This window comes from Tamandua tetradactyla, chromosome 3 (assembly GCF_023851605.1).
Source record: "Tamandua tetradactyla isolate mTamTet1 chromosome 3, mTamTet1.pri, whole genome shotgun sequence".
Taxonomy (NCBI): Eukaryota; Metazoa; Chordata; class Mammalia; order Pilosa; family Myrmecophagidae; genus Tamandua; species Tamandua tetradactyla.
Window position 1 is genome coordinate 178,587,869 of NC_135329.1, and position 27,884 is coordinate 178,615,752.

A 27,884-nucleotide genomic window follows, 5' to 3' on the forward strand; every position below is an offset into this window, starting at 1 on the left:
GTTGCGACGGCCGGTGACCCTCCCCGCATTTGGAACCCCGGGCCGGCTGGCATTCTTCCAAGACGCTTCGGCTGCCGAACCTCCCCTACGGCGAGAGTTTTCCAGAGTTGAGGGACCCACAGCAACTTTCGCTGGTGGAACCCACAGACAGGCGTGTGCCACGAGTGCCACCTACTGGGCAGGATAGAAAGAACAGAACCCAGAGATTGCACAGAAAAATCTTTCAACCTGTGGGGTCAAACACGCGGGGAAATCTGACTAAATGCCCAGACGCCAGCAGAAGATAACGGATCACGCTCAGAAAATTGAACATATGGCCCAGTCAAACGAAGAAACCAATAGTTCAAATGAGATACAGGAGCGGAAACAACTAATGCTGAATATACGAACAGAAATGGAAAACCTCTTCAAAAACGAAATCGATAAATTGAGGGAGGACATGAAGAAGACATGGGCTGAACATAAAGAAGAAATAGAAAAACTGAAAAAACAAATCACAGAACTTATGGAAGTGAAAGATAAAGTAGAAAAGATGTAAAAAACAATGGATACCTACAATGACAGATTTAAAGAAACAGAAGATAGAATTAGTGATTTGGAGGATGAAACATCTGAATTCCAAAAAGAAACAGAAACTATCCGGAAAAGAATGGAAAAATTTGAACAAGGTATCAGGGAACTCAAGGACAATATGAACCGCACAAATATACGTGTAGTGGGTATCCCAGAAGGAGAAGAGAAGGGAAAAGGAGGAGAAAAACTAATGGAAGAAATTATCACTGAAAATTTCCCAACTCTTATGAAAGACTTAAAATTACAGATCCAAGAAGTGCAGCGCACAGCAAAGAGATTAGACACAAATAGGCGTTCCCCAAGACACTTACTAGTTAGAATGTCAGAGGTCAAAGAGAAAGAGAGGATCTTGAAGGCAGCGAGAGAAAAACAATCCGTCACTTACAAGGAAACCCAATAAGACTATGTGTCGATTTCTCAGCAGAAACCATGGAAGCTAGAAGACAGAGGGATGATATATTTAAGTTACTAAAAGAGAAAAACTGCCAGCCAAGACTCCTATATCCAGCAAAATTGTCCTTCAAAAATGAGGGAGAAATTAAAACATTCTCAGACAAAAAGTCACTAAGAGAATTTGTGACCAAGAGACCAGCTCTGCAAGAAATACTAAAGGGAGCACTAGAGTCAGATACGAAAAGACAGAAGAGAGAGACATGGAGAAAAGTGTAGAAAGAAGGAAAGTCAGATATGATATATATAATACAAAAGGCAAAATGGTAGAGGAAAATATTATACAAACAGTAATAACTCTAAATGTCAATGGACTGAATTCCCCAATTAAAAGACATAGACTGGCAGAATGGATTAAAAAACAGGATCCTTCTATATGCTGTCTACAGGAAACACATCTTAGACCCAAAGATAAATATAGGTTGAAAGTGAAAGGTTGGGAAAAGATATTTCATGCAAACAACAACCAGAAAAGAGCAGGAGTGGCTATACTAATATCTAACAAATTAGACTTCAAATGTAAAACAGTTAAAAGAGACAAAGAAGGACACTATATACTATTAAAAGGAACAATTAAGCAAGAAGACATAACAATCATAAATATTTACGCACCGAACCAGAATGCCCCAAAATACGTGAGGAATACACTGCAAACACTGAAGAGGGAAATAGACACATATACCATAACAGTTGGAGACTTCAATTCACCACTCTCATCAATGGACAGAACATCTACACAGAGGATCAATAAAGAAATAGAGAACCTGAATATTACTATAAATGAACTTGACTTAACAGACATTTATAGGACATTACATCCCACAACAGCAGGATACACCTTTTTCTCAAGTGCTCATGGATCATTCTCAAAGATAGACCATATGCTGGGTCACAAAGCAAGTCTTAACAAATTTAAAAAGATTGAAATCATACACAACACTTTCTCGGATCATAAAGGAATGAAGTTGGAAATCAATAATAGGCAGAGTGCCAGAAAATTCATAAATACATGGAGGCTCAACAACACACTCTTAAACAACAAGTGGCTCAAAGAAGAAATTGCAAGAGAAATTAGTAAATACCTAGAGGCAAATGAAAATGAAGACACAACATATCAAAACTTATGGGACGCAGCAAAGGCAGTGCTAAGAGGGAAATTTATTGCCCTAAATGCCTTTATCAGAAAAGAAGAAAAGGCAAAAATGCAGGAATTAACTGTCCACTTGGAAGAACTGGAGAAAGAACAGCAAACTAATCCCAAAGCAAGCAAAAGGAAAGAAATAACAAAGATTAGAGCAGAAATAAATGAAATTGAAAACATGAAAACAATAGAGAAAATCAATAAGACCAGAAGTTGGTTCTATGAGAAAATCAACAAGATTGATGGGCCCTTAGCAAGATTGACAAAAAGAAGAAGAGAGAGGATGCAAATAAATAAGATTAGAAATGAAAGAGGAGACATAACTACTGATCTCACAGAAATAAAGGAGGTAATAACAGGATACTATGAACAACTTTACGCTAATAAATACAACAATTTAGAAGAAATGGACAGGTTCCTGGAAAGACATGAACAACCAACTTTGACTCAAGAAGAAATAGACGACCTCAACAAACCAATCACAAGTAAAGAGATTGAATTAGTTATTCAAAAGCTCCCTAAAAAGAAAAGTCCAGGACCAGACGGCTTCACATGTGAATTCTACCAAACGTTCCAGAAAGAATTAGCACCAATTCTCCTCAAACTCTTCAACATAATCGAAGTGGAGGGAAAACTACCTAATTCATTCTATGAAGCCAACATCACCCTCATACCAAAACCAGGCAAAGATATTACAAAATAAGAAAACTACAGACCAATCTCTCTAATGAATATAGATGCAAAAATCCTCAATAAAATTCTAGCAAATCGTATCCAACAACACATTAAAAGAATTATACATCATGACCAAGTAGGATTCATCCCAGGTATGCAAGGATGGTTCAACATAAGAAAATCAATTAATGTAATACACCATATCAACAAATCAAAGCAGAAAAATCACATGATCATCTCAATTGATGCAGAGAAGGCATTTGACAAGATTCAACATCCTTTCCTGCTGAAAACACTTCAAAAGATAGGAATACAAGGGAACTTCCTTAAAATGATAGAGGGAATATATGAAAAACCCACAGCTAATATCATCCTCAATGGGGAAAAATTGAAAACTTTCCCCCTAAGATCAGGAACAAGACAAGGATGTCCACTACCACCACTATTATTCAACATTGTGTTGGAAGCTCTAGTCAGAGCAATTAGGCAAGAAAAAGAAATACAAGGCATCAAAATTGGAAAGGAAGAAGTAAAACTATCACTGTTTGCAGACGATATGATACTATATGTAGAAAACCCAGAAAAATCCACAACAAAATTACTAGAGCTAATAAATGAGTACAGCAAAGTAGCAGGCTACAAGATCAACATTCAAAAATCTGTAGCTTTTCTATACACTAGTAATGAACAAGCTGAGGCGGAAATCAAGAAACGAATCCCATTTACAATCACAACTAAAAGAATAAAATACCTAGGAATAAATTTAACCAAAGAGACAAAAAACCTATATAAAGAAAACTACAAAAAACTGTTAAAAGAAATCACAGAAGACCTAAATAGATGGAAGGGCATACCGTGTTCATGGATTGGAAGACTAAATATAGTTAAGATGTCAATCCTACCTAAATTGATTTACAGATTCAATGCAATACCAATCAAAATCCCAACAACTTATTTTTCAGAAATAGAAAAACCAATAAGCAAATTTATCTGGAAGGGCAGGGTACCCCGAATTGCTAAAAACATCTTGAGGAAAAAAAACGAAGCTGGAGGTCTCGCGCTGCCTGACTTTAAGGCATATTATGAAGCCACAGTGGTCAAAACAGCATGGTATTGGCATAAAGATAGATATATCGACCAATGGAATCGAATAGAGTGCTCAGATATAGACCCCCTCATCTATGGACATTTGATCTTTGATAAGGCAGTCAAGCCAACTCACCTGGGACAGAACAGTCTCTTCAATAAATGGTGCCTAGAGAACTGGATATCCATATGCAAAAGAATGAAAGAAGACTCATCTCTCACACCCTATACAAAAGTTAACTCAAAATGGATCAAAGATCTAAACATTAGGTCTAAGACCATAAAACAGTTAGAGGAAAATGTTGGGAGATATCTTATGAATCTTACAATTGGAGGTGGTTTTATGGACCTTAAACCTAAAGCAAGAACACTGAAGAAGGAAATAAATAAATGGGAGCTCCTCAAAATTAAACACTTTTGTGCATCAGAGAACTTCATCCAGAAAGTAGAAAGACAGCCTACACAATGGGAGACAATATTTGGAAACGACATATCAGATAAAGGTCTAGTATCCAGAATTTATAAAGAGATTATTCAACTCAACAACAAAAAGACAGCCAACCCAATTACAAAATGGGAAAAAGACTTAAACAGACACCTACCAGAAGAAGAAATACGGATGGCCAAGAGGCACATGAAGAGATGCTCAATGTCCCTGGCCATTAGAGAAATGCAAATCAAAACCACAATGAGATATCATCTCACACCCACCAGAATGGCCATTATCAACAAAACAGAAAATGACAAGTGCTGGAGAGGATGCGGACAAAGAGGCACACTTATCCACTGTTGGTGGGAATGTCAAAGGGTGCAACCACTGTGGAAGGCAGTTTGGCGGTTCCTCAAAAAGCTGAATATAGAATTGCCATACGACCCAGCAATACCATTGCTAGGTATCTACTCAAAGGACTTAAGGGCAAAGACACAAACGGACATTTGCACACCAATGTTTATAGCAGCGTTATTTACAATTGCAAAGAGATGGAAACAGCCAAAATCTCCATCAACAGAAGAGTGGCTAAACAAACTGTGGTATATACATACGATGGAATATTATGCAGCTTTAAGACAAGATAAACTTATGAACCATGTAATAACATGGATGGACCTAGAGAATATTATGCTGAGTGAATCCAGCCAAAAACTAAAGGACAAATACTGTATGGTCCCACTGATGTGAACGGACATTCGAGAATAAACTTGAAATATGTCATTGGTAACAGAGTTCAGCAGGAGTTAGAAACAGGGTAAGACAATGGGTAATTGAAGCTGAAGGGATACAGACTGTGCAACAGGACTAGATACAAAAACTCAAAAATGGACAGCACAATAATACCTAATTGTAAAGTAATCATGTTAAAATACTGAATGAAGCTGCATCTGAGCTATAGGGTTTTTTTTGTTTTTGTTTGCTTGTTGGTTTGTTTGTTGTTGTTGTTTTTTACTATTACTACTACTTTTATATCTTTTTCTGTTGTGTTGCTAGTTCCTCTAAACCGGTGCAAATGTACTAAGAAACAATGATCATGCATCTATGTGATGATGTTAAGAATTACTGAGTGCATATGTAGAATGGTATGATTTCTAAATGTTGTGTTAATTTCTTTTTTTTTTTTCTTTCCGTTAATAAAAAAAAAAAAATTTACATAAAGAACAAACACTAGGTAAAGATCTTGCAATTAAATGAAAGTCAATGCTGTGGTGACAAAGTGTTAGTACACTCTCTTTGGTGTAAAAATTAGAATAATTAGAGAAAGAGTTACAGTTGCTGAGAGGTTGGCTAATTTAATTCCTTCACTAAGAAATTATAAAGGCTTTGTGAGTTTAAAACATATCTGACTGAAATTAAGGAACTAAACAGTAGTTAGCAGTTTCTTTAGGATCTAGTCTTTTTCACAGATTAGATGTGTAATTATAATGCCAATGATAAATCCTATGGGAAAGAAAATAATACAGAAGGTTAAAGGAGCAAAGAGTGACCAAAAAAAGCGTTATATTAGATAAGATCGAATGTGAAGGAAGGCCTTTAGAATGGTACTCCAAGATTAAAGGGCATCCTATGGATAAGCTAACCAAGATATTCATTACAGGTAGTTAAGATTTCCATATGCTAATTGTAAAAAGATTTGTATCTTCATATTTTACTGAAATAAGGAAATTATTTAGTAACACAGGTCATTACTATAGCAATGAAGATATTTGTAAGAACTTTCTACTTGATATTTTGAGACCATTCACAGTTTTGACAGCTGACCAAATGGTATCAGTTTTTAATACTTAGAATTTAAGACCTTTGCTATCCAAATATGCAGATTTTTTCCTTGTTGCCTTAATTTTAAATTGGCTTATGAAACTGCATAAACACAGGCTTTATACTAATAATATGGATACTTTATTTAAATATGCCTATAGTTAAGCTAAATAAGATTTCCATTTTTGGTGATTCTAAGTGTATTTGCTTGTTTTCTTAAATAAAAAATTATGTAAAAAAAAACAAAAACATAAAACAAAAAACAGTTGGCCAGAGATGATGGTATGGTACCCCAGAATAAACTCTGGGATTTGTCCTGTGGCTACTCGTTGAAGAGTGCTATGAAAACGGTTGCTTTTTTCTTTATTTTCTTTGTATGAATGTTATATTGTACAATAAAATAAAAAGGTTAAAAAAAATAAAAGATGAACAGGCACCGAATCAGCAATGTAATCTTTGCCCACTGTTCCCATTTTGGAAATGTGATCCTTTGCATCACTGCTACCAACTCCTAGAAGAAACCAGTTGGAACTGTTTTTGAAGACGCTCCCTTGGCTCAGAACTGGATACGGGACATTTATTTCATTAACAATGGTACAGTGACAACTGGATCAGTGATGTAAGATATTCCTTTTGCTGATTTGGCCCAAGCACAGAACTACTATGTTCATTCTATCGTGTACTAACTACTAAGTGGTTACATTGTCCTAGTTTCAGGAAGCAAGGTCTCTAATGCTTTCATCAGACATATTAGGGGAGGTGACAGTAAAGGGGGCATGATGCTCTTTGAGTAAGGGGATCCAGACTGTCACAAAGGTGGTATGTACCAAGAGTATCCTTATTTTAGCTTCAAAATAGCCAACTGCTGTGGTACAGAGGATACTGACATTAGCACTACTAAGACAGCCTGAGAGACACTCAAATCTTCAGACAACTATGGTGGCTCCAGCAACATGGTCTTTTTGTAGCTTCTTAACTATAAGGCCAATCTTTTTCTTCCCTCAGTCCATCTAAATGCAACGCTGCCCCTCCACTTCCAGACTGGCATCTTTTTATCCTTCAGGTTTTATCTTAAATGCCTTAAGGGCCTTTCTGATCTTACCATCTTAATTAAATGTACCCCTAACCCTCTCCCACGAATTCTGAATTCCTTGTCTACTTCATAGCACTTAATGTGACTTAGAATTTTTTTAGTTTGTTTGTTAATGTTTATTATTTATCTTCATAAGTTGTCTGTGAGTTTATGAAGGTGAAAAATACGTCCACCTTACACAAGTGTTGTATTCCAGTACCTGGCACAGTACATGGCTCAATAACTTTACTGAATAAATAAACAAGAGAGATGGTAAAATGGTCACTGTAATCTGACAGCAGTGTACAAAACAGACAGACTAGAGGAGGTTAATGGCAAGAAAAAAGAGACAACTGTAGTAGTTCCACTAAGAGGTAAGAGCCTATATTAGGGTAGTGTAAATGGAAATGAAATGGGCACGTGAACTTCAAAGACACTGTAGTCAGGCTACAGTGACATACAGATTTGACATAATAAGTTAGAAGAAGAAAGGCACCAAAGGATGGTAAGAAGCAGTCTGGGTAGTTGGGAGAATGGCAGCATCCTGAACAAAAACAGAAACACCCAAAAGAGAAGATGGATATAAATTGTGGAGCCCCAAGAGAATAAGGAAGCTAGAGACTGTGGGATCTGAGATGATGGTAAGATGGTAATCTTCCAGGAAATGCCTAAGAACTATCTGGAAGTATGGTGCCCTCAGGAAAAGAGATCTGATCTAGACCAGCTCTTCATTTACTCAAAGCTGCATGTGGACTGTAGACAAAGAGACAGTAAACAGAGAAGAGAGGAGAGCTGAGGAAAAGGCAAGATAACTTTGCTGGGTTCATAAGGTACATAGCTACAAGGCTAAAAACTTGCTTAGAGTTTAATACTTTCCTGATTTTTAAGCTTCTAATTCCATTCCTAGTTAAAAAGAGGAACTCAATTCAATAACAAAAAAGACAAACAACCCAATTACAAAATGGGCAAAAGACATGAACAAACACTTCTCAGAAGAGGAAATACAAATAGCTAAAAGGCACATGAAAAGATGTTCAACTCCCCTGGCTATTAAGGAAATGCAAATCAAAACCACAATGAGACATCATCTCACAACCACTAGAATGGCCATCATCAATAAAACAGGAAATGACAAGTACTGGAGAATATGTGGAGAAAGAGGCACACATATCCACTGTTGGTGAGACTGTAAAATGGTGAAACAGCTGTGGAAGGCAGTTTGGCAGGTTCTCAGGAAGCTAAGCATAGAATTGCCATATGATACAACAATACCATTGCTAGGTATCATTCAGAGTACATGAGGGCAAAGACACAGACATTTGCACACCAAAGTTTATAGCAGCATTATTTACAATTGCCAAGAAATGGAATCAGTCCAAATGTCCATTAATAGATGAGCGGCTAAACAAGCTGTGGTGTATATATATGATGGAATGCTATGCAGCTGTAAGACAGAATAAAGTCATGAAGCATATAACAACATGGATGGACTCTGAGGATAGTATGCTGAGTGAAATTAGTCAGAAACAAAAGGACAAATACTGTATGGTCTCACTGATATGAACTAACATTAATGAATGAACTTGGAGAATTTCAGTTAAGAACAGAGACCATCAGGAGATAGAAATATGGTGATATTGGGTAATTGGAGCTGAAGGGATACAGATTGTGCAACGGGACTGATTGTAAAAATTCAGAAATGGAAAGCACAATACTACCTGATTATAGCACAATAATGTTAGTACATCGAATGGAGCTGAATATGAGAATGATAGAGGGAGGAGAGCTGAGGGCACAAATAAACCAGAAGTAAAGATAGATAAAGACTGAGATGGTATAATCTAGGAATGCCTAGAGTATACAATAATAGTAACTAAATGTACAAATAAAAAAATGTTCTTGCGTGAGGAAGAACCAAGGAATGTCAATATTACAGGGTGTTGAAAATAGATGGTCTTTCATATTTTAAAACTTTAACTTATGTGTGAGACTAAAGCAAAAAACGCTTATTTTGTACAAAATTTATATTTTGACCAGTGCATTTCCTAATATAACTTAAATGGACAGTTTCACTGAATACCATAAATACGTGGAACCTTGAATAGGGCAAGAGATTTTGTAGGTTTGTCCAGGGTAATGCCCTGATAAATCCCAGAGTGATTTGAACAGTGAATAAAAAAGTATTTGCAAAGTCCCCTTAGGGGAATGGTGAGAAAGGGGGAAAATTCAACTTCCCCATTTGGAGAATTCCTAATATTGCTGCAAGCAGTAGGGACAACCAAATCAATAAGCCAAGCCCTCATTCTTGGGGTTGGGTCCTATGAAACTTATCCCTGCAAAGGAGAGACTAAGCCTACTTAAAATTAGGCCTAAGAGTCACCCTCAGAGAACCTCTTTTGTTGCTCAAAAAAAATGTGGCCTCTCTCTCTCTCAGCCAACACAGCAAGCAAACTCACCACCCTCTCACTCTCTACATGGGACATGACTCCCAGGGGTATAAACCTCCATGACAACGTGGTAAAGAATTCCTAGGATGAGCTGGGACTAAGCATGAAGGAATTGAGAAAACCTTCTTGACTAAAAAGGAGAAGAGAGATATGAGACAAAATAAAGTGTCAGTGGCTGAGAGATTTCAAACAAAGTTGAGAGGTTATCCTGGAGGTTATTCTTATGCATTTTTTTTATATACATCCCCTTTTTAGATTAAGGTGTATTAGTCTAGAGGAAAGTGCAAGAAACTATAGAGCTGTGTTCCAGTAGCCATGTTTCTTGAAGATGACTGTATAATGATATCGCTTTCTCAGTGTGACTATGTGATTGTGAAAGCTTGTGTCTGATGCTCCTTTTATCTACAATATGGACAGATGAGTAAAATATATGGAGTAAAAATAAATAAATAATAGGGGTGTGCTGGTTTGAAAGGAAGTATGCCCCCTAGAAAAGCCATGTTTTAATCAAAATCCCATTTCATAAAGGTAGATAATCCCTATTCAATACTGTACGTTTGAAACTGTACAGTTTCAAACATCTCCAGGGAGATGATGTGATTTAGTCAAGAGTGGTTGTTAAATTGGAGTAGGTGACAACATGTCTCTACCCATTTGGGTGGGTCTTGATTGGTTTATTGGAGTACTATAAGAGAGGAGACATTTTGGAGAATGGGAGATTCAGAGAGAGCAGCACCACAAAGCAGAGAGTCCATGAGCCAGCAACCTTTGGAGATGAAGAAGGAAAATGCCTCCTGGTAGCTTCATGAAACCAGAAGCCAGGAGAGAAAGCTAGCAGATGATGCCATGTTCACCACGTGTCCTTCCAGCTGAGAGAGGAACTCTGACTGTGTTCGCCATGTGCCCTTCCACTTGAGAAAGAAACCGTGAACTTCACTGGCCTTCTTGAACCAAGGTATCTTTCCCTGGATGCCTTTGATTGGACATTTTCTGGGCCTTAACTGTAAACTAGCAACTTATTAAATTCCCCTTTTTTAAAATCCATCCCGTCTCCGGTATATTGCATTCTGGCAGCTAGCAAACTAGAACAAGGGGGAACAAATGTTGAAATTAAAAAATATATATACCGGATAGATGGAAATACTAGTGGTCAAAGAGAGGGGGAGTAAAGGCTATGGTAAGTATGAGTTCTTCATTTTTTCTTTTTATTTCTTTTTCTGGAGTGATTGTATACCATGTATGGGATGTTTGTATGTTAAGAATGTATGTGCCTAAATAAAAAAGTTTTAAAAAAACACAAGAAAAAAATGTATGTGCCTGTACATTGTTGTATCACTAAAAATTAAAAAAAGAGAAAGAGAAACTCAAGCAAGAGAATCAGTCTCATTACTGATTTTGTCAAAGGGTCTTCTCTTTGAGCTGCTTCTCAGGGAAGATTTTACTTTTAGTCTTTATCTCTTTCAAAAGTTTACAAGGTTAGGGAGAAATGATTTTTTTTTATTTTAACAGCAACCAAAAACCCTCTGGAATAATAATAACAATTTAGAACATTACCCATAATTACTATGTATATTCTTCAGAAGTAACCCATAACCAAGTATGACATTCTTGAATTTAACATTATTTAAATAAAATAATGAAGTCGAGACATCATTTAAAAAGAGGTAGAAAGTTTTTCAGCTTCCCTATCTATTATTTCTTGGCTAAGGATGATAAGGACCAAAAGATTTTAAAGTGATACAAAATAGCATTGCAAGGAAAATCCAGCCAGACTCATTCAAATTAAAAGTGCAGCCTTCTCTTCCAATTTGATTAAGCTAATGTAAATTAAAACTGTTTCTATAAGTAAATATTTTAAACAAGATGGTGATAAAACAGACAAGAATTAGAAAACAAAGCAAAGTTTACTAAAGAAACTCACGTTATGAATAATCATCGGAGGTAAAAGTTAAAACTAAGACAATGGTTTTTTAGACTTTAAAGAACAACATATTGTTAAACTAAAAAAAAAGTGTAGCAGACTAGGGAACATTGTTAGGTATGTACAAAATTTAAAATAGTAAAAATTACTGAAAATATTTTCTACTCTCAATATTTCTCGGATAGTTATTATCATCAAATAATCACTATCAATAAGAGAAAAGTACCTCTAATAAGAACAAAAATGCTGAAACAAGAAAACAATCATCTGAGAGCACAATAACAAACAGAAATTATATTCTACCTATAAGGCAATAGTTACATGGAGCTGGAAAGAAGTATCACCTTGGTCAGCAAATGAGAAGGTTTTCCTGCAATGTTTCTCAGAAGAAGGGAGGTTTCCCTGTCCAGATAGGAGTGCTTATGCAGAAAAAGAGAGAGAAAAACAAAAAAGGCAATAGAAGTCAGTGGAGGTTTTATGTGTTTAAAATATATAAACAAGACTGACTCTGTAATTATCTCATATTTTTTTCCTAAACTAAGTAAAACATGTCTACAAAGAACTTCTTTTTTTTTTTTTTTAAGAAAGAGGCAAAGACACTATACAGGCTATGAGGCATGTCCCAGCAGACACTTGCTTGTTTCTCATTCTTTGGGAAAAAGGATACTACACTGCAAAAGCTCACAGAAACAGTTTGCCTCTGAGTGCAGTGTTCATGAGTGTTATATACACAGCACAAATAAATATGTCAAAGAAGACCAATGATCAAACATATCCTTTCCTCTTGTTCAAGCCTATACAAGACCTATATAGTTTTAAACAGCATTTTTCTAGTGAGAATTTAAAAAATTACATAATTTGTAAACCTTCTGTAAGTACTTTTGGCCAATTCAATGATAATTACACTAAGAGAATAATATCCATAAATCTCTCAAGCAGGGGACATCACATGTTTTCAGTAAAATTTTAATTTGCTCACTAAATCAGAATGATGGTATACTAATAGAATTGTGTTTCACACAGTGAAGGACTTGTACAGGAAATGAACATTTTGAACAAAATATTAAGAAGTGTTGTTTCCTTAAATTGGTTACATTAATTCAATTGAAATATTTTCATTAAAAATGATGTGAATAGCAAACTACCTAACTACATTTTTCCTCCTTAAGGACTTTTTAGTAATATAAGACAAATTTATGCAATTGTATTTATCTCATATAGAACAACTGCAGCTGTTTAAATATACATGCAATTCAGACATGCCAGTCGTTTCAGAATTGTATTTCTTTTTAATGCTAATGTAGTTACTAACTGTCATTTAAAACAATGCATGACACAGCTGCATGGAATTGTAGCAAACATTCTACAATAGTATAGTTGATAAACCTACGTATATATCAAATTATTCTTGACAAACAAATCTTTTGGAAAGAAACTTATGTGAATAAATACTAGCGCAGCACCCTCTCTCAGAAAATACATTGTCACAGACCACAAAAGCACACTACTTCAGGATTAGAAACACCATGTTAAAAAATAATACTAACTTCATTATTAGATTAGTTTGCTCATTTAGAAAGGCATTAGGTAAGTAAATTCAATATTATTTGAAGTTAGAATCAGTTAAGAATTGAGAAGAAAATTGGGAAGGATGAAGAATGAAAAGGGCAATTTAAAAAGGCAACTAAAAGTTTCATTGCTTTTACTTCCATTCATTTTTGGCTACTCACATGTAATGGAAAAAATGTACTCTTACACAGTTATATTAAACATAAAGAAAATAATTTCTTGAAAACCTACCCCTATTTATCTTGCTTTCTCAGAAAAAGATCCCCCAAATAAGTAGTGTATCTATATATATTCAGACAGAACAGTTTTCAAAAAAATGGAATCTGTTTCAGACAAGGAAAACAAACTATGAATTGGTGAACATAATTCTAAATATTAATGTCAAGTTTAAGCTTTTAAGAGGAAATTTCCAAAGATTTACTTAATCAGTTATTAAACTTGTAACTTCCAGATATTAACTCACTAAGATATTTATAATCTGATCAGTAAGAGGCAATGGTATTTAATTGTGTTTGTTTAAAGACTCTGAATAGAAGTTTCTTCACTAAAAAATATTAAAAGATTTAAATAGCTTAAAATAAAAGGAACATAGTCATTATGCTGGGTGATCCCAAAATGTGTAACATTTAAGAAATGAGAACACAAATAATAGCTAAACATAATCATAAATTACAATCATTTGTGCTTGGGATAGTCATGCTTATTAGTCACTAGCTAGCAGGGCAGGAGCCAATGTCTCCACGTTCCCTGTATCTAAACCACAGGTAGCTGTATGCAGAAGAAAGAACACCTAGACACCAAAAGCAGTAAACTTCTTCCTTTGATAAATGCCTTACTTTATGCCTCTTTCCCTCATTAACAGAAGCCCTTCATCGCTTCTAGAACTGCTTGTTCCTCAGAAAGGAGGAGGAGAAGAGTGGAGTGGTGGGAAACTGGTTATTAGAGGTAGAGGATTCAAAGTAATGCGAAGAGTAGTGAACAGCTGGAGGACTGAGAAGAAACAGAAAATGTGTTTGGGCATATCTAATCAACCTTAAGTTTTGGTACATGTTGCTGGTAACAAAAAATATACATAGCTTCATAAAATAGGGCCTTACATTTTCTTTCACAAACACAAAGTTAGTGGCTTACTTTCAAACCATTTCACTGATTTATTAGCTCCATTTTCTTTCCCCCTTCCTTTCATTTATTAATCTATTTATTAGATTCCAATTTTGAGCCATGCAAGGCACTAGAGTACAAAGGTGACCAAGATAGACATTTCTTCCTCTCACAGAGTTGTGTCTAATAGAGAGATACAAACAAATGCAACAGGCAGTTATGATATGATGTATTAAGAGGTACAGGAACAAGTAAGTGGTCCTAACCAAAATTAGGGGCTCACTAAAGAATTTTTGAAAAAGCTTAGGGTCTTGAAGAATAAGTAAGAGGCAGCTGGGGTAGACAGAGACAGAGCAAACAGAGATTAGAGACCAGGGTCCTCAAAGAGAGAGGTACTGCCCTCAAGGAGGTATTATCAAAACTGTGAGGAGCAATTCTGTATTGTCACAACAGAGGGAGGTGTTTAGTAATACCAGATGCTCTGCAAGAAAGGAAAAATGTCACATAATAACAACAACAAAATTCCCATATCCCACAAGATTTTTCAAATCACATACATGGAAAGGCATATAGACAGGAAATCCCATTTTTAATTATCTTAGCTTAAAACCTTGCTCCATTTTACATATACAGACAAAGTATTTTTGTATAACTTTAATATTCATTGAATTTTCCAGAAATGCTACTACTGAGTAAAATGTTGAAGTCTAGACATTTTTTTGTTTAGAAATTTACCAAGATGCAATTCTTCATAATGTTAGAGGATCATTTTACCATTGGAAACCTTGCTTCAAGTAGGAGTTGCCAATACCACATAGCAATATCAGTGTGCACTCTGTCACATGTAAGTAAATGACAGAAGGAAATATGAAATTCCTTTTAACAGAATTAAGAATCAAATACTATTAAATTTGTGAAAGCATATGAAATGCAGGAAGTTCAGAGTTTTATTAATAAAGATGGTCTTATTTAAAATATTTATAGCGCAATGAGAAATCCATGTAAAATATCAAGTTTCAAAATTATTTGATTTTGTCGCTACCATAATAAATAAATTTGTCTCACTTAAGAATTTGGTACTTCTCCATTTCCTCTACTTTGACAATCAGTATTTGTCTTAGCACATTACCCCTACTTCTGTTAAGGTTATTTTTCCTTTTTTCTCACCACACATACAAGTATGCCTTTGTTACAACACATTTTAATTCTAGAGTCTACTCTTATTTCTGCTCTTTTTTCCTACACTTCTTGCAAAAACTGACTTCTGATCTCACTTCTCTTTATTTTTTCAAAGAGAGAAAGAGTTTATTACTAGGTGTGTAGTATGAGAGCAGATGGCCTTACTGGTCCAAAATCTGCCTCCCTGAACTGCAGCAATTATGGTAGTTTTATTAGAGAAAAGATGGACAGGGTTTAGGATAATGAGCACAGCAGGCCCAGATGATGTAATTAGAGGTGATCTAATTATTGAGGATGTGCAGACTGATTACACACATTCTTAGTCACAGAATATGTGAGAGAAACTGGTGGAATGAGGTATAGCTGACTTGTAGGTTAAAGTCAAAGCTACTACGCATGTCTGGTGGACCCACTTTGGTTAGATGTAGTCTCAGTCATCAAGATAACTTTGGACTTGGAGTGGGTTAGTTCTGGGTGGACCCAAGACCCTTCATTAATAAACATAAGTGGCTATCTTTAGTGATTACAAGACTCTAAAGTTGAACAACTGAATAAATGAGTACAAATGAAGGTTAGTCACAAGGTTTTTACAATCATAGGGCACAAGATAAAGGTTATCAAACAATCTTCTCACCTCTCTTAAATCCAAAATTCTTGATTATAAGCAGGTACGGGGTTTGACTACTTCACAGGTAGGTTATTTTACTGATGAATTTCATTTATGACAATAAGGATGGTGTTATAAGTTATTTGTTATAAAATGGGATATTGGGTCTGAAAGGATTGAGAAAAAAGAAGGGAGACAGAGAAAGAGGGGGAGAGAAAAAGAAAGATCAAAGAGACTACTTCAGTTGGTCTGAGGTGGGTACAGATGTGTGTGTGTGTGTGTGTGTGTGTGTGTGTGTGTGTGTGTGTGTGTGTGTGTGTGCGTTTTAATATGCTTCATAGATGGCTATGAGGCAGCATTATCAAACAGGAATTTCATGCAAGCCACAAATCTAATTTAAAATATTATAATAGCCACATTCAAAGCACTTACATATTTTACAGAAAGATCATGCAGAAAGTACAAAGTTCTCATATATCCATCTCCATTTTTAACATCTTGCACTGGCACAATAGCTTTGTTACAATTGATGAGATTATTGTTATAACTGTATTATTAACTATTGTCCATAGTCTACTTTAGGGTTCACTGTTTTGTATAGTCCTATGGTTGGTTTTTTGTTTTTTAATTTTTGTTTTAGCAACATATACACTACCCAAATTTCCCCCCTTTAAACCACATCCACATACATAATTCGGTAGTACTAATTTTAGTAGCCACATTTGAAAAGTAAAAAGGAATAGGTGAAAAAAAACGTATTTAACCAAAAATATCAAACTACTATAATTTAAAAACATACACATATTATTATATATTTTTTTGCATGGGCAGGCACCAAGTCTTCGGCATAGCAGGTGAGAATCCTGCTACCACCCCACCATGGCCCACCCAATACAAAAATATTTTAATGAGCTATCTTACTTTTTATTTTTCCATACTGTCTTTGAAATCCAGTGTGCATTTCATCCATACAGCACATCTCATTGTGGCTTAACCACAATTCCAAGTGCTTAATAGCCACATGTGGCCAATGGCTACCACATAGGGCAGTGCTACTCTGAAGATCCAGGTTTGTCAACTACCGAACAGGGAATATGTTTAAGAAAGGAGGTTTTTAGTTAAGCATCAGTGCTAAAAAGTCATTCTGTTTGATATCTCCATTCTAAAGAGCAGCTATTTCTGTTAATATCTTACAGAAATTTATAAAAGCCCTTAGCTTCAGAATGAAAAAAAGAAAGTACATGGTTTCATGTTCCAATACAAAATCTCTACCTCAGATATGTTAAACCTATCTAATCTTACACTGAGTATTGATATTCAATAGCATATACCATAAAGTTGCTCATTTGTTTTGACATGTTTAATTTTAAGTTTGGTTTAATTTTTATTTCAAAAACCTGAGCATATGAAAAGAGGTTTCCTCATCAGGAGTTCTAAATGAATGTATTCCTCTTCACTGATATATATATAAGTTGTGCCAAAGACATGTTTACATAACTTACAGGTGTCAGCTCGGCCTGTTCTTCTGTGAAGTCAATATGATGTTTGGCCTGCTGTCTGGGACATCTCAGAGAAATAGCATGCTGTGAAAAATGCAGGAAGGAAGAAAATGATAGGTAAAGGAAGTGAAGAAAAGCAGCTGTCATTGTCGTGCAAGAAGAAGAGAAAAAGATCACTGAAATGAACTGTTAAAATAGAAATGAAAAGTTGCATGCAATTCTCTTTCATTCTTTTATGCAAAAATTAAAAAGGTAAGAATCAGATGATCCTAATCCTTGATAATTTAAGGATAACCTCACTTTACTTCTGGACAATAAGGCTCTATTGGAGAAATATGCAGAAACATCATGTCCAGGACACATTACTCATGCTGTTGAACTTCCACTGGGCCTTGACCACTGCTTGGCAATACTCCTTTATTCTTTTCTTCTTGCTCCCTAATTCATCCTCTCAAGTAGTATCAATTTTCTTCAAGCTTCTAGTTCTACCCTTTCCCCCCTCTTTATATGCCCCCACCTCCCTCTATAACCAAGAAAATTACTTCCATCTATCCTGAGGATTTTCATCATTAAAATGTATCCTATATGGAAGAATGAAATGAGACTAAGTGTCAATGGCTGAGAGATTCCAAACAGAGTCGAGAGGTTATCCTGGAGGTTATTCTTACGCATTAAGTAGATATCACCTTGTTGTTCAAGATGTAGTGGAGAGGCTGGAGGGAACTGCCTGAAAATGTAGAGCTGTGTTCCAGTAGCCATGTTTCTTGATGATGATTGAACAATGATATAGCTTTCACAATGAGACTCTGTGAATGTGAAAACCTTGTGTCTGATGCTCCTTTTATCTGCTATATCAACAGAAGAGTAGAACATATGGAATAAAAATAAATAATAGGGGGAACAAATGTTAAAATAAATTTAGTTTGAAATGCTAGTGGTAAATGAAAGCGAGGGGTAAGGGGTTTAAAAAAAAAAATGTATCTTATAGACACCCAAATCTATTAATAAGCTAAGCCCTTGATCTTGAGGCTTATTCTTGTGAAGCCTATGGAGGTAGCAGAGAAGCTATTTACATATCTATAGATATGCCTAAGAGTTACTTCTGCAGGACCTCTTTTATTGCTCAGATGTAGCCTCACTCTCTCTAAGCCCAACTCTGAAAGTGAAATCACTGCCCTCCCCACTATGTGGGACATGACATCCAGGGGTGAAAGTCTCCCTGGCAGCGTGAGAGATGACTCCCAGGGACGTGTCAGGCCCTGGTACTGTGGGATCAATAATTCCATCCTGACCAAAAAGGGGAAAAGAAGTGTAACTAATAGAGTATCAGTGGCTGAGAGAGTTCAAATAGAGTTGAGAGGATACTCTGGAGATCACTCTTACTCAAGCTTCAGTTAGACACTGCTACCTATTATAATCTGTCAAACCTCAACCAGGGCCATTCCAGTCAATAATAAAGAACCTAGAGCAATGTATAAGATTCTACAAGGGTTCCATGAACTAGAGTAACTTTCAAGAAACCTACAACCTCCAGATGGGTCCCTGGTCCAGATAAATCCTGAAACCTAGAAGGCACAACTTCTCCAGAACGTCCATTACCCTACCCCATATTATTGACAGCCCCTTCCAACATGAAAAAGTTAGAAGGGCCATAGCCCAAACACCCCTAAAGAGAGGGATAGAAAGATCAAAGGTGATGGTGGAGTTATACAGAGAAGATAGGATTTAAAAAATGAATATGATTGCCAAATAATTAAATTGACACCTCTTTTACTCTCCAGTATCTTAGAGCAGCTAGAAGTAAAAACCCAAAATTGTGGAATTGTAACCCATGCCAAAGTTTGGAATATGTTCTACAACTAATTGTGTTACTGTGCTTTGAAATTTTTTGCTTTTTGTAAACATGTTAGTTGATTGTGATGATAAAAAAAATATTTATGCTTTATAGCAGCTAGCAGGAAAAATTTGAGAGGATCATATGGTATCCAATGGTAAGTCTGGAATATGTCCTGTCACTACTTGTTGAAGGGTACTTTGAAAACTATCACTTTTTTCTTTCTTTGTTTCGTATATATGTCATATTATACAATAAAAAAGTTTTTAAAAAATGTATCCTGTAAAACAAATAGAAACAAAAGCAAAAAACCACAAACACATGTAAACAAACAAAAATAAAAATGTAACCTGTAACCATATTCTTCTCCTTCCCTTTTGTTCCTCCAAAACTAAGCATATCCTAGATTCAGTTCATTCATTCTCCAATATCTGGTCTCTGATACTCAACTAGCCTAGCCCTTTGGGGGTGCAGAAGGAGGAACAAGAGAGAAGAACAGAAAAACACTCAATTCTTCTGGGCATCCTCTTCCCGTCACAGTACTATTTTCTCCTTTTCAGTGCCAAATTTTCTGAATTCATGCCATAGTGCACCTCCTTCACATCCTAGATATTCACTTAGGTCTAATATTCTTTAATCTAGCTTCTTTCTTTCCCAAAGCCTTCAACCTCTGACTTATAAACGCATTTTATAATTCATTCTCAAAGTTTTAATGAGGAAGGTTTTCTATCCTTTCTATCATTGTATTTACAGCACTGTATTGAAACGGCTTCTCTGACTGTCTGTATCTATACCACAGCCTCCACCCCAACCAAATTATAATCCCAAAGGTATAACATGTATTATGGCCAAAGTTTTATCCCTTACAGACCAGGACCATGCCTGGGGTTCAAATATTTATGGCATGTAAGAATAACTATTTACTCTGCGTCTTCATGCACATGCTTGGCAGATTAGAACTGTCTTTGGCTTTACTCTCCCTACATTTCCTCATTAAAAAGATTCTAGAGTACTGTTTCAACAACTACAATGATGGGAGACCTAGCTAATCTATATAATTCTAATATTCTTGTTGTCAGGAAATACAAACTTATGTACTAATGGGTAAAGGGACATGAAAAATTTAATCAACTCTCAAATGGTTCAGGAAAAAAGTGTATAAATTTAGAGAAAATGATAAAATAAATGCAGCAAAACACTAAATTAGTGAATCCTGGGAATGAGTTTCAGGAATTCTTTATACTATTCTTTCAACTATTTATGTTTAACATTATTTCAAAATAAAGTTGTTTTTTTTTTAATCTATTACCTCTAGACTCAATCCCACACAGAATCCCATCAGATATTTCTAGATACAGATTGGTTTTTTTTTTAATCTAAAGTGTTCAGCAAGAACAGATTGCCTGTGTACCATATTAAGCAGCATGATGGAACACTATATAGTTCCATTCTTAACAAATCAACAGATCCTTACCAAAAGTGAATGTATGTATTGAAAAATGAATGTATACAAAATAGTATGTTTAAACGTGCAAAAAAAGATTAAAACAATTTATGTCTTTACATCAACAAAGATAAAAAGAGATTATGGGATAACAGAAACAGTTTAATGTTAATGAGGTACTTAAATATTTTCCTGCAAAAATTTATCTCCCTCAAACCAAATCCTTACATACTCTTCAACACTACCGTACTAAATCTAAAAGCTGTGCTCCAAACATGTAAGTAAAAGGAATTTACTGGGGCAATTCTACATGGAAATTTTACTCTAAACTTTCTCAATCCCAAAAGTTTTCATTCATATTACAAAGATAACCTCTCAAAGATTCTCTACAAATTTCTACAAATTAAGCTATGTATCACTATTTTCTTGATAAATTGGGAACATGTTAAAATGTACCATTTATAAGCCAGAATCCTAGCTCTGGAGGAGGGTAACAGAAAAAAATTGGGTTAGGAGGTATGGAAAAGCACTGATCGGGCCCAAACCATACTTAAGAATGGCCTTGTACCAAAGAAGTAGTTATAAAATGAAACACCTCCTTTCAACAGTTACAACTTCAGAGTAATTAAAACAAACTGGAAAAAAATAGAGGTTTGTGAATACACATTTGTGCTTCAATAAAGCAGATTTATATTTACATTTGCCTTTTATTGACACATGTACACATTTTAAAAAAATACTATGTATAGCATGACAGTTACAAATACAGGCTCTGGGGCCAGAGTGCCTGGACTCAACCCCCTACTTGGTCGTATACTGGCAATGTGACCCTGGGCTATACATTTACCCTCATGTATAAAATGGGGGAAATAACAGCATTTATCTCCAAAGGTCATTATAAGAATTAAATGAGTAATAATAACATTATTATTATTGCAAGAGTGTGAGACCGCTGGCCCTCATTTGAATTTTATTTGAACTCCAATTAACTCATTTAGCTTAGACGTAGTTTAAAGTTGTTAAATTTTAACGAAATACCACAAGATGGGGACATTACTGCATAAATCTCTGTGTTTTTAGTCCTGACCATGTAGTTCTGTCCTTTTGTCTAGATCAGAGACCACCAACCAGCCTGTCTACCCTCCTCTGGATTCTCCTTCAGTTCTATGAAGCAGCAGCATAATATTATAGGATGAGCGTGGCAACCACACTGCCTGAATTCAAATACTTGGGTAAGTTATTTAATCACTCTTTGCCTCAGGTTCCTTCCAAAATAAAACAGACATAATAGTCCCTGCTCCACAATCTGTGTTACGCAGATTCAGTGAGTTAAGATCTGCAAAATGCAATGCCCTACACAGAATAAGCATTCAATATAGTAGCTGCTATTATATTCTCTTTCTCCCCTTCTTGTCTTTATTCCTCTCCTTTTACTGGCTATTATATAACCAATAAAGTTTTCAATGCTTTTAAAACTTTTTATTTTATATTTTTGAGTCCCTATTAATTTTTAACCCAGGTAAATATATTTCTATTACTGTACAAATCAGGCCCCTTTATCAGTCTTCTACAAATTCAAAATTAAATGCATGCATACATACATACATATATAAAAGAAAAGCAAAACAGACCTGAAGCCAACTAAAGATGTTTACTCTACAAAGAAGAAAATTCTCACAGATTTCTAAGGACATATATGCCAGTGTTGATTAGGGTGTGTGTTTCGAAAATGTTTATGACAACTAGACTTCTTCCTGGCTTTGACCGTATTTTCAGCCTCTTCTTTTATCTGGTATTATTCCCATTGCTACTAAAATCATTAAGCCAGCAAAATCTGGAATTAAACACTAAGTCAGCGTATATGAATAAACTTGAGTGAAATGCAGCAACACAGCCATTAGAACTTTAAGAGAAACATGGCTGTGATAAATGAGAAATCAATACCACCCCTTAGTACTCCTACCCAGTTAGTACTTCTGAAGAGTAAAATGTTATGTCTGTTAGGAATAATTTGGGACTTCAATGCTCGTGGGTCTCCTCTCCCAATGTTACATAAAGATAATTGATGTTGATATTTTCTTCTCAACATATCAAAATGCCCATACCAATTTAATCTTGGAATTAGTTCTGAAGGTGAAGGAAGTGGATGATTTGCATCAAAGCTATGATATACTTATGTTACATATCACAAGTTATAACTATCCACAAAAGGTTACACTACAAGAATCTTTACATATGAGGAATATAATTAAAATTACAGAAGTTTATAAAAGTAGCTCAGATAATAGGCAATATTTCCTATCGTAATATTTATAATGCAATCATATCAAGTTTTCTTTAAGATTCAACAAACCCTTGTTAATCTGCCATAAACTACAGTAATAAGCTTTAAAAAGTATTTTCATTTAAAAAATACGTTTTCACGTTTAAAATTCCATATTCAAATAAAGGTACATTTTAGCATTAACTTTCTTTTTTTTGGTATGCTGTATGGTGGGGCCACATTTTTCTTTTTCCATGTGAATATTCTATTATTGCAGCACCATTTGTTGAATTTTTGTTGTTTGTTTGTTTGATTGCTTGTTTGTTTCTGAGAACAATCAAACCCGGGTCTCCCACATGGCAGGTGAGAATTCTACCACTGAACTACCCTTGCACCCCTTAGCATTAACTTTTCATCAGTACCCTATTTTATCTAAAACTTATAAACTCAAAATTGCTATTTAAATTTGCAAACTGCTGTTTTATCGGAAAGCATTATTTTATTAGGTAGCATGAATAAAAGTAGCACAACAATGTCAGTATACTACCTGCTATATATATATACTGCCCATTGGTTGAGAAACAAAGCCTTTTTTAGAATTTATTTTTCAACTACAATGAATACCAATTTTTAAAAAACTCTAGCAAATGATGATTGCTGCTGATGGGTATCATAAAAGTATTAGTAGCAAGTATTCTATAATTTATATACTACAAATTTTCTGTTTTTCCTAAATTTATATTCTACAACTTTATATATATATATATATATATCAACTCAAATACAGACGTTTCAGTTATTTGACCAACTTTATCTCTTCTAGTGTTGCTTTCTTATGGAATAATGTACCTACCAAAGGGATAGTGTAAGATTAAACTTATGTCAAATGCCTAGAAGCATGGTATTTTGATAAGAGCCAAGAAAGAGAAAGGCAAGGGAAAAAGACAAATCCTTCCTGATGTGAAATTGTACTGTAAGTCTACCTGCTGGCTTTCAGAGAGCAAGGATGTAGAAAGATGAGCCAAAATATTACTTTTAGATAGCCACTTAGAGTAGTGCCTATGTCCCCAAGATAACACTGTACCAAACTCAATTTGGCTAAAACAGGTATAATTACTGCCTCTAGAGAATCTAGTTGTTAGAACAAAGTTTTAATATTTTTTTCACATTTTACTTCACTTGTAACACTCCATCTACCACCTGGAAAGAAAACTGCTGATAATTTCAGAATACAAACTTCTAGATAAAGAAGGCAGAATAAACACATGCATGTATTTGTTCTTTTTATGAGCCAATCATTGACCACTTTTGATACATTACTTTGGATCACTATGAGGGAGCCATTGTCCCAACCCATCCTGGACAAAAATGCAGAAGACTTAAAGACAGTAATGCCTCCTCAGTGCTGTAGGGTGCATTTGCTGGGTCCCGAAAAACAAAGTGCAGCTTTGGGGGAGTTCCAAGATGGCAGCTTAGCAAGGTGTGGGATTTAGTTCGACCTCCAGAGCACCTAGTAAATAGCAAAGAACAGTAAAGAACAACTGCTGGGGCTATATCAGTGACCGGACATACAGTGTACACCAGTCTGGACAAGCTGGACCAGTTGCAATCCCACCCAGAAATATAAGTCCCCCAAGCCGTGGAGGCAAGCACCAGTCACCCACAGGCTGGTTCCCAAAGGAGAAAGGAAAAAGACTTTACTAGCATCAAGGTGTTAGCTCAAACAAGCTCCAACTGCGGAATAATTAACAAAATCTGATTACTAGGGCAGGCCATGGTGGCTCAGCAGGCAGAATTCTTGCCTGCTATCAGAGACCCAGGTTCAATTCCTGGTGCCTGCCTATGCAAAAAAAAAAAAAAAAATCTGATTACGGAAAATAGGCCCCCAGCTCAAATGAACCTCTAATAAGAGCTAAAGGCACTAGGAGTTTCTTCCCCATGCCCCCCACCCCCCAATTCCCACACAAAGGGGCAGGGCTGACAAAAACAAAATCAGAGGCTTTTTGGATAGGACAGCACAAAATACTTGAAAAGGGCTGGGCCATTAAAAAAAGGGGGGGGGGGGGGCATTCAACCTGGAGATACACAGAGCACCATACAACTTAAGCTCTTGGTTAACAAACCCCAGGAACTGGAGTGCTACTTGAAAAAAAGGATTTTTTTTTGTTTGCTTTGTTTCTACTACCTAACAACTCATTAAAAACAACTGCAAGGCTTCTCAGGCTCTAACTGCCCCAGGCAAGGGTGGAATTAAGCTTGCCTGAGAGACCAAGAGGCTGGTCAGATGAAAGGAGATAATTCCCTGAAGGCTGTGCCTTCCCCAGGAGAGGGGTGGGGCCCAGCTCAGGTGGAATCCCTCCCCAAAGAAATTCAGACCCCAGGGACTAGAAAACTGAAACAATTAAAGCCAGCCTACAACCTCTCCTCTGTCTCAACCAGGCCCCTAGGAGGTAAAGTCTGCTGAAGTTAATTAACTCATCACTTTACACTGGTGGGCAACCACAAGCAGAGAAGCACCATATACTGGGCAGGATAGGAAAAACAGTCTAGAGGCTTCACAGGGAACTTTTTCAACCTGCAGGATCTCATCCTCAGGGAAAACTAATGCAGGTGACTCTTTCCTCCAGAGAGGAGCCACACTGATTTGGGAAAATGTAACTACTAGGGTCTAAAATATCTAATTAGACTATCCTAAGAAAAAAAAAGAAAAAGCTCCATGTAGGCAAGGCAAGAAACAGAAAAACAAAAACTGAAAAATTTGATCCATTAAACAAAACCTATGCTAGAGGTCTAGAATAAGCTGAACTGAATGTCAAAGAACAGATAGAGAACAAAGCCACTCAGCAAGAAAATGCTAGATAAAGGAATGGAAACAATCTCCAGAATAAACTAATTAAGGAAATCAAATGCCTAACACCAACAAAAATAATGAGTCATACTGGGAAAATTGAAGGTCCGGTCAAAGAAACAAACCAACAATTCAAATGAGATACAGAAGTTGAAACAACTAATTGAGGATGTTTGAACAGACATGGAAAATCTCATCAAAAATCAAATCAGTGAGTTGAGGGAGGATATAAAGAAGGCAATGGGTGAGCAAAAAAAGAAGGAATCAAAAGTCTGATAAAACAAATCACGGAATGAAAGACACAGTAGAAGAGATGAAAAAACAGTGGAAACCTGTAACGTTAGATTTGAAGAGGCAGAAGAAAGGATTAGTGAACTGGAGGACTGGACATTTGGAATCTGATACACAAAAGAAAACATAGGAAAAAGAATGGAAAAATATAAGCAAGGACTCAGGAAACTGATTGACAACACAAAGCACACGAGCATACGTGTCGTGGGTGTCCCAGAGGAGAAAAGAAGGGAAAAGGAGGAGAAAGCCTAATGGAGGAAATTATCACTGAAAATTTCCCATCTCTTATGAAAGACATAAAATTACAGATCCAAGAGGTGCAGCATGCCCCAAACAGAATAAATCCAAACAGACATACTCCAAGGCACTTACTAATCAGACTGTAAAATGTCAAAGAGAAAGAGAATTTTAAAAACAGCAAGAGAAAATCAATCCATCACATACAAGGGAAGCCCATTAAGACTATGAATAGATTTCTCAGCAGAAACCATGGAGGTGAAAAGACAGTGGAGTGATATACTTAAGATCCTAAAAGAGAAAAACTGCCAACAAAGAATTCTATACCCAACAAAACTGTGCTTCAAAACTGAGGAAGAAATTAAAACATTTTCAGACAAAAAAACCACTGAGAGAATTTGTGACCAAGAGACTGGCCCTGCAAGAAATACTAAAGAGAGCACTAGAGGCCACCAGGAGAGAGGTGTGGAGAAGAGTATAGAAATGAAGACTATCTGTAAAGGTAAAAAGAAGAAAAAAATTAGATGTGACATATAAAATCCAAAAGACAAAATGGTAGAAGAAAGCACTGCTGTTACAATAATAACACTAAATGTTAATGGATTAAACTCCCCAATCAAAACACATAGGCTGAGGTGGGCAGAGTGGCTCAGCGGGCAGAATTCTCACCTGCCATGCCAGAGACCTGGGTTCGATTCCCAGTGCCTGCCCATGCAAAAAAAAAGACACAGACTGGCAGAATGGATTGAAAAACAGGAACCACCTATATGCTATCTACAGGAGACACATTTTAGACCCAAGGATAAAGAGAGGTTGAAAGTGAAAGGTTAGGAAAGATATTTCATGGAAACAACAATCAGAAAAGAACAGGAGTAGCTATACTAATATCCAACAAATTAGACTTCAAATGTAAAACAATTCAAAGAGACAAAGAAGGACACTATGTATTAATAAAAGGAACAATTCAACAAGACATACAATCACAAATATATATGCACCAAACTAGAGTGCTCCAAAATGCATGAGGCAAACACTGAAATGAGAAATGCACACCTCTACCATAATAGTTGGAGATTTCAATTCCCCACTCTCATCAATGGATAGGACATTCAGTCAGAGGATCAATAAAGAAACAGAGAATATTAATAATACAATAAATGAACTAGACTTAACAGACATTTATAGAACATTACACCCCACAACTACAGGATACACCTTTTTCTCAAGTGCTCATGGATCATTCTCAAGGATAGACCATACGCTGGGTCACAAAGCAAATCTCAATACATTGAAAAAGATTAAAAACATACAAAACACCTTCTCAGATCAAAGGAATGAAGTTGGAAATCAAAAATAGGAAGAGGGCCAGAAAATTCACAAATATACAGAGGCTAAA

The 27,884-nt window shown here is 35.9% G+C and overlaps 1 protein-coding gene across 1 annotated transcript in view; it reads right to left on the bottom strand.

Annotated features, from left to right (window-relative positions):
- RAPH1 (Ras association (RalGDS/AF-6) and pleckstrin homology domains 1) overlaps window positions 1–27,884 on the bottom strand; it is a 143,088-nt gene that overhangs the window by 40,574 nt on the left and 74,630 nt on the right. The window contains 2 exon segments of the mRNA XM_077154782.1: window positions 11,961–12,035; window positions 17,575–17,655. Of these exon segments, the coding sequence (XP_077010897.1) occupies window positions 11,961–12,035; window positions 17,575–17,655 (156 nt within the window).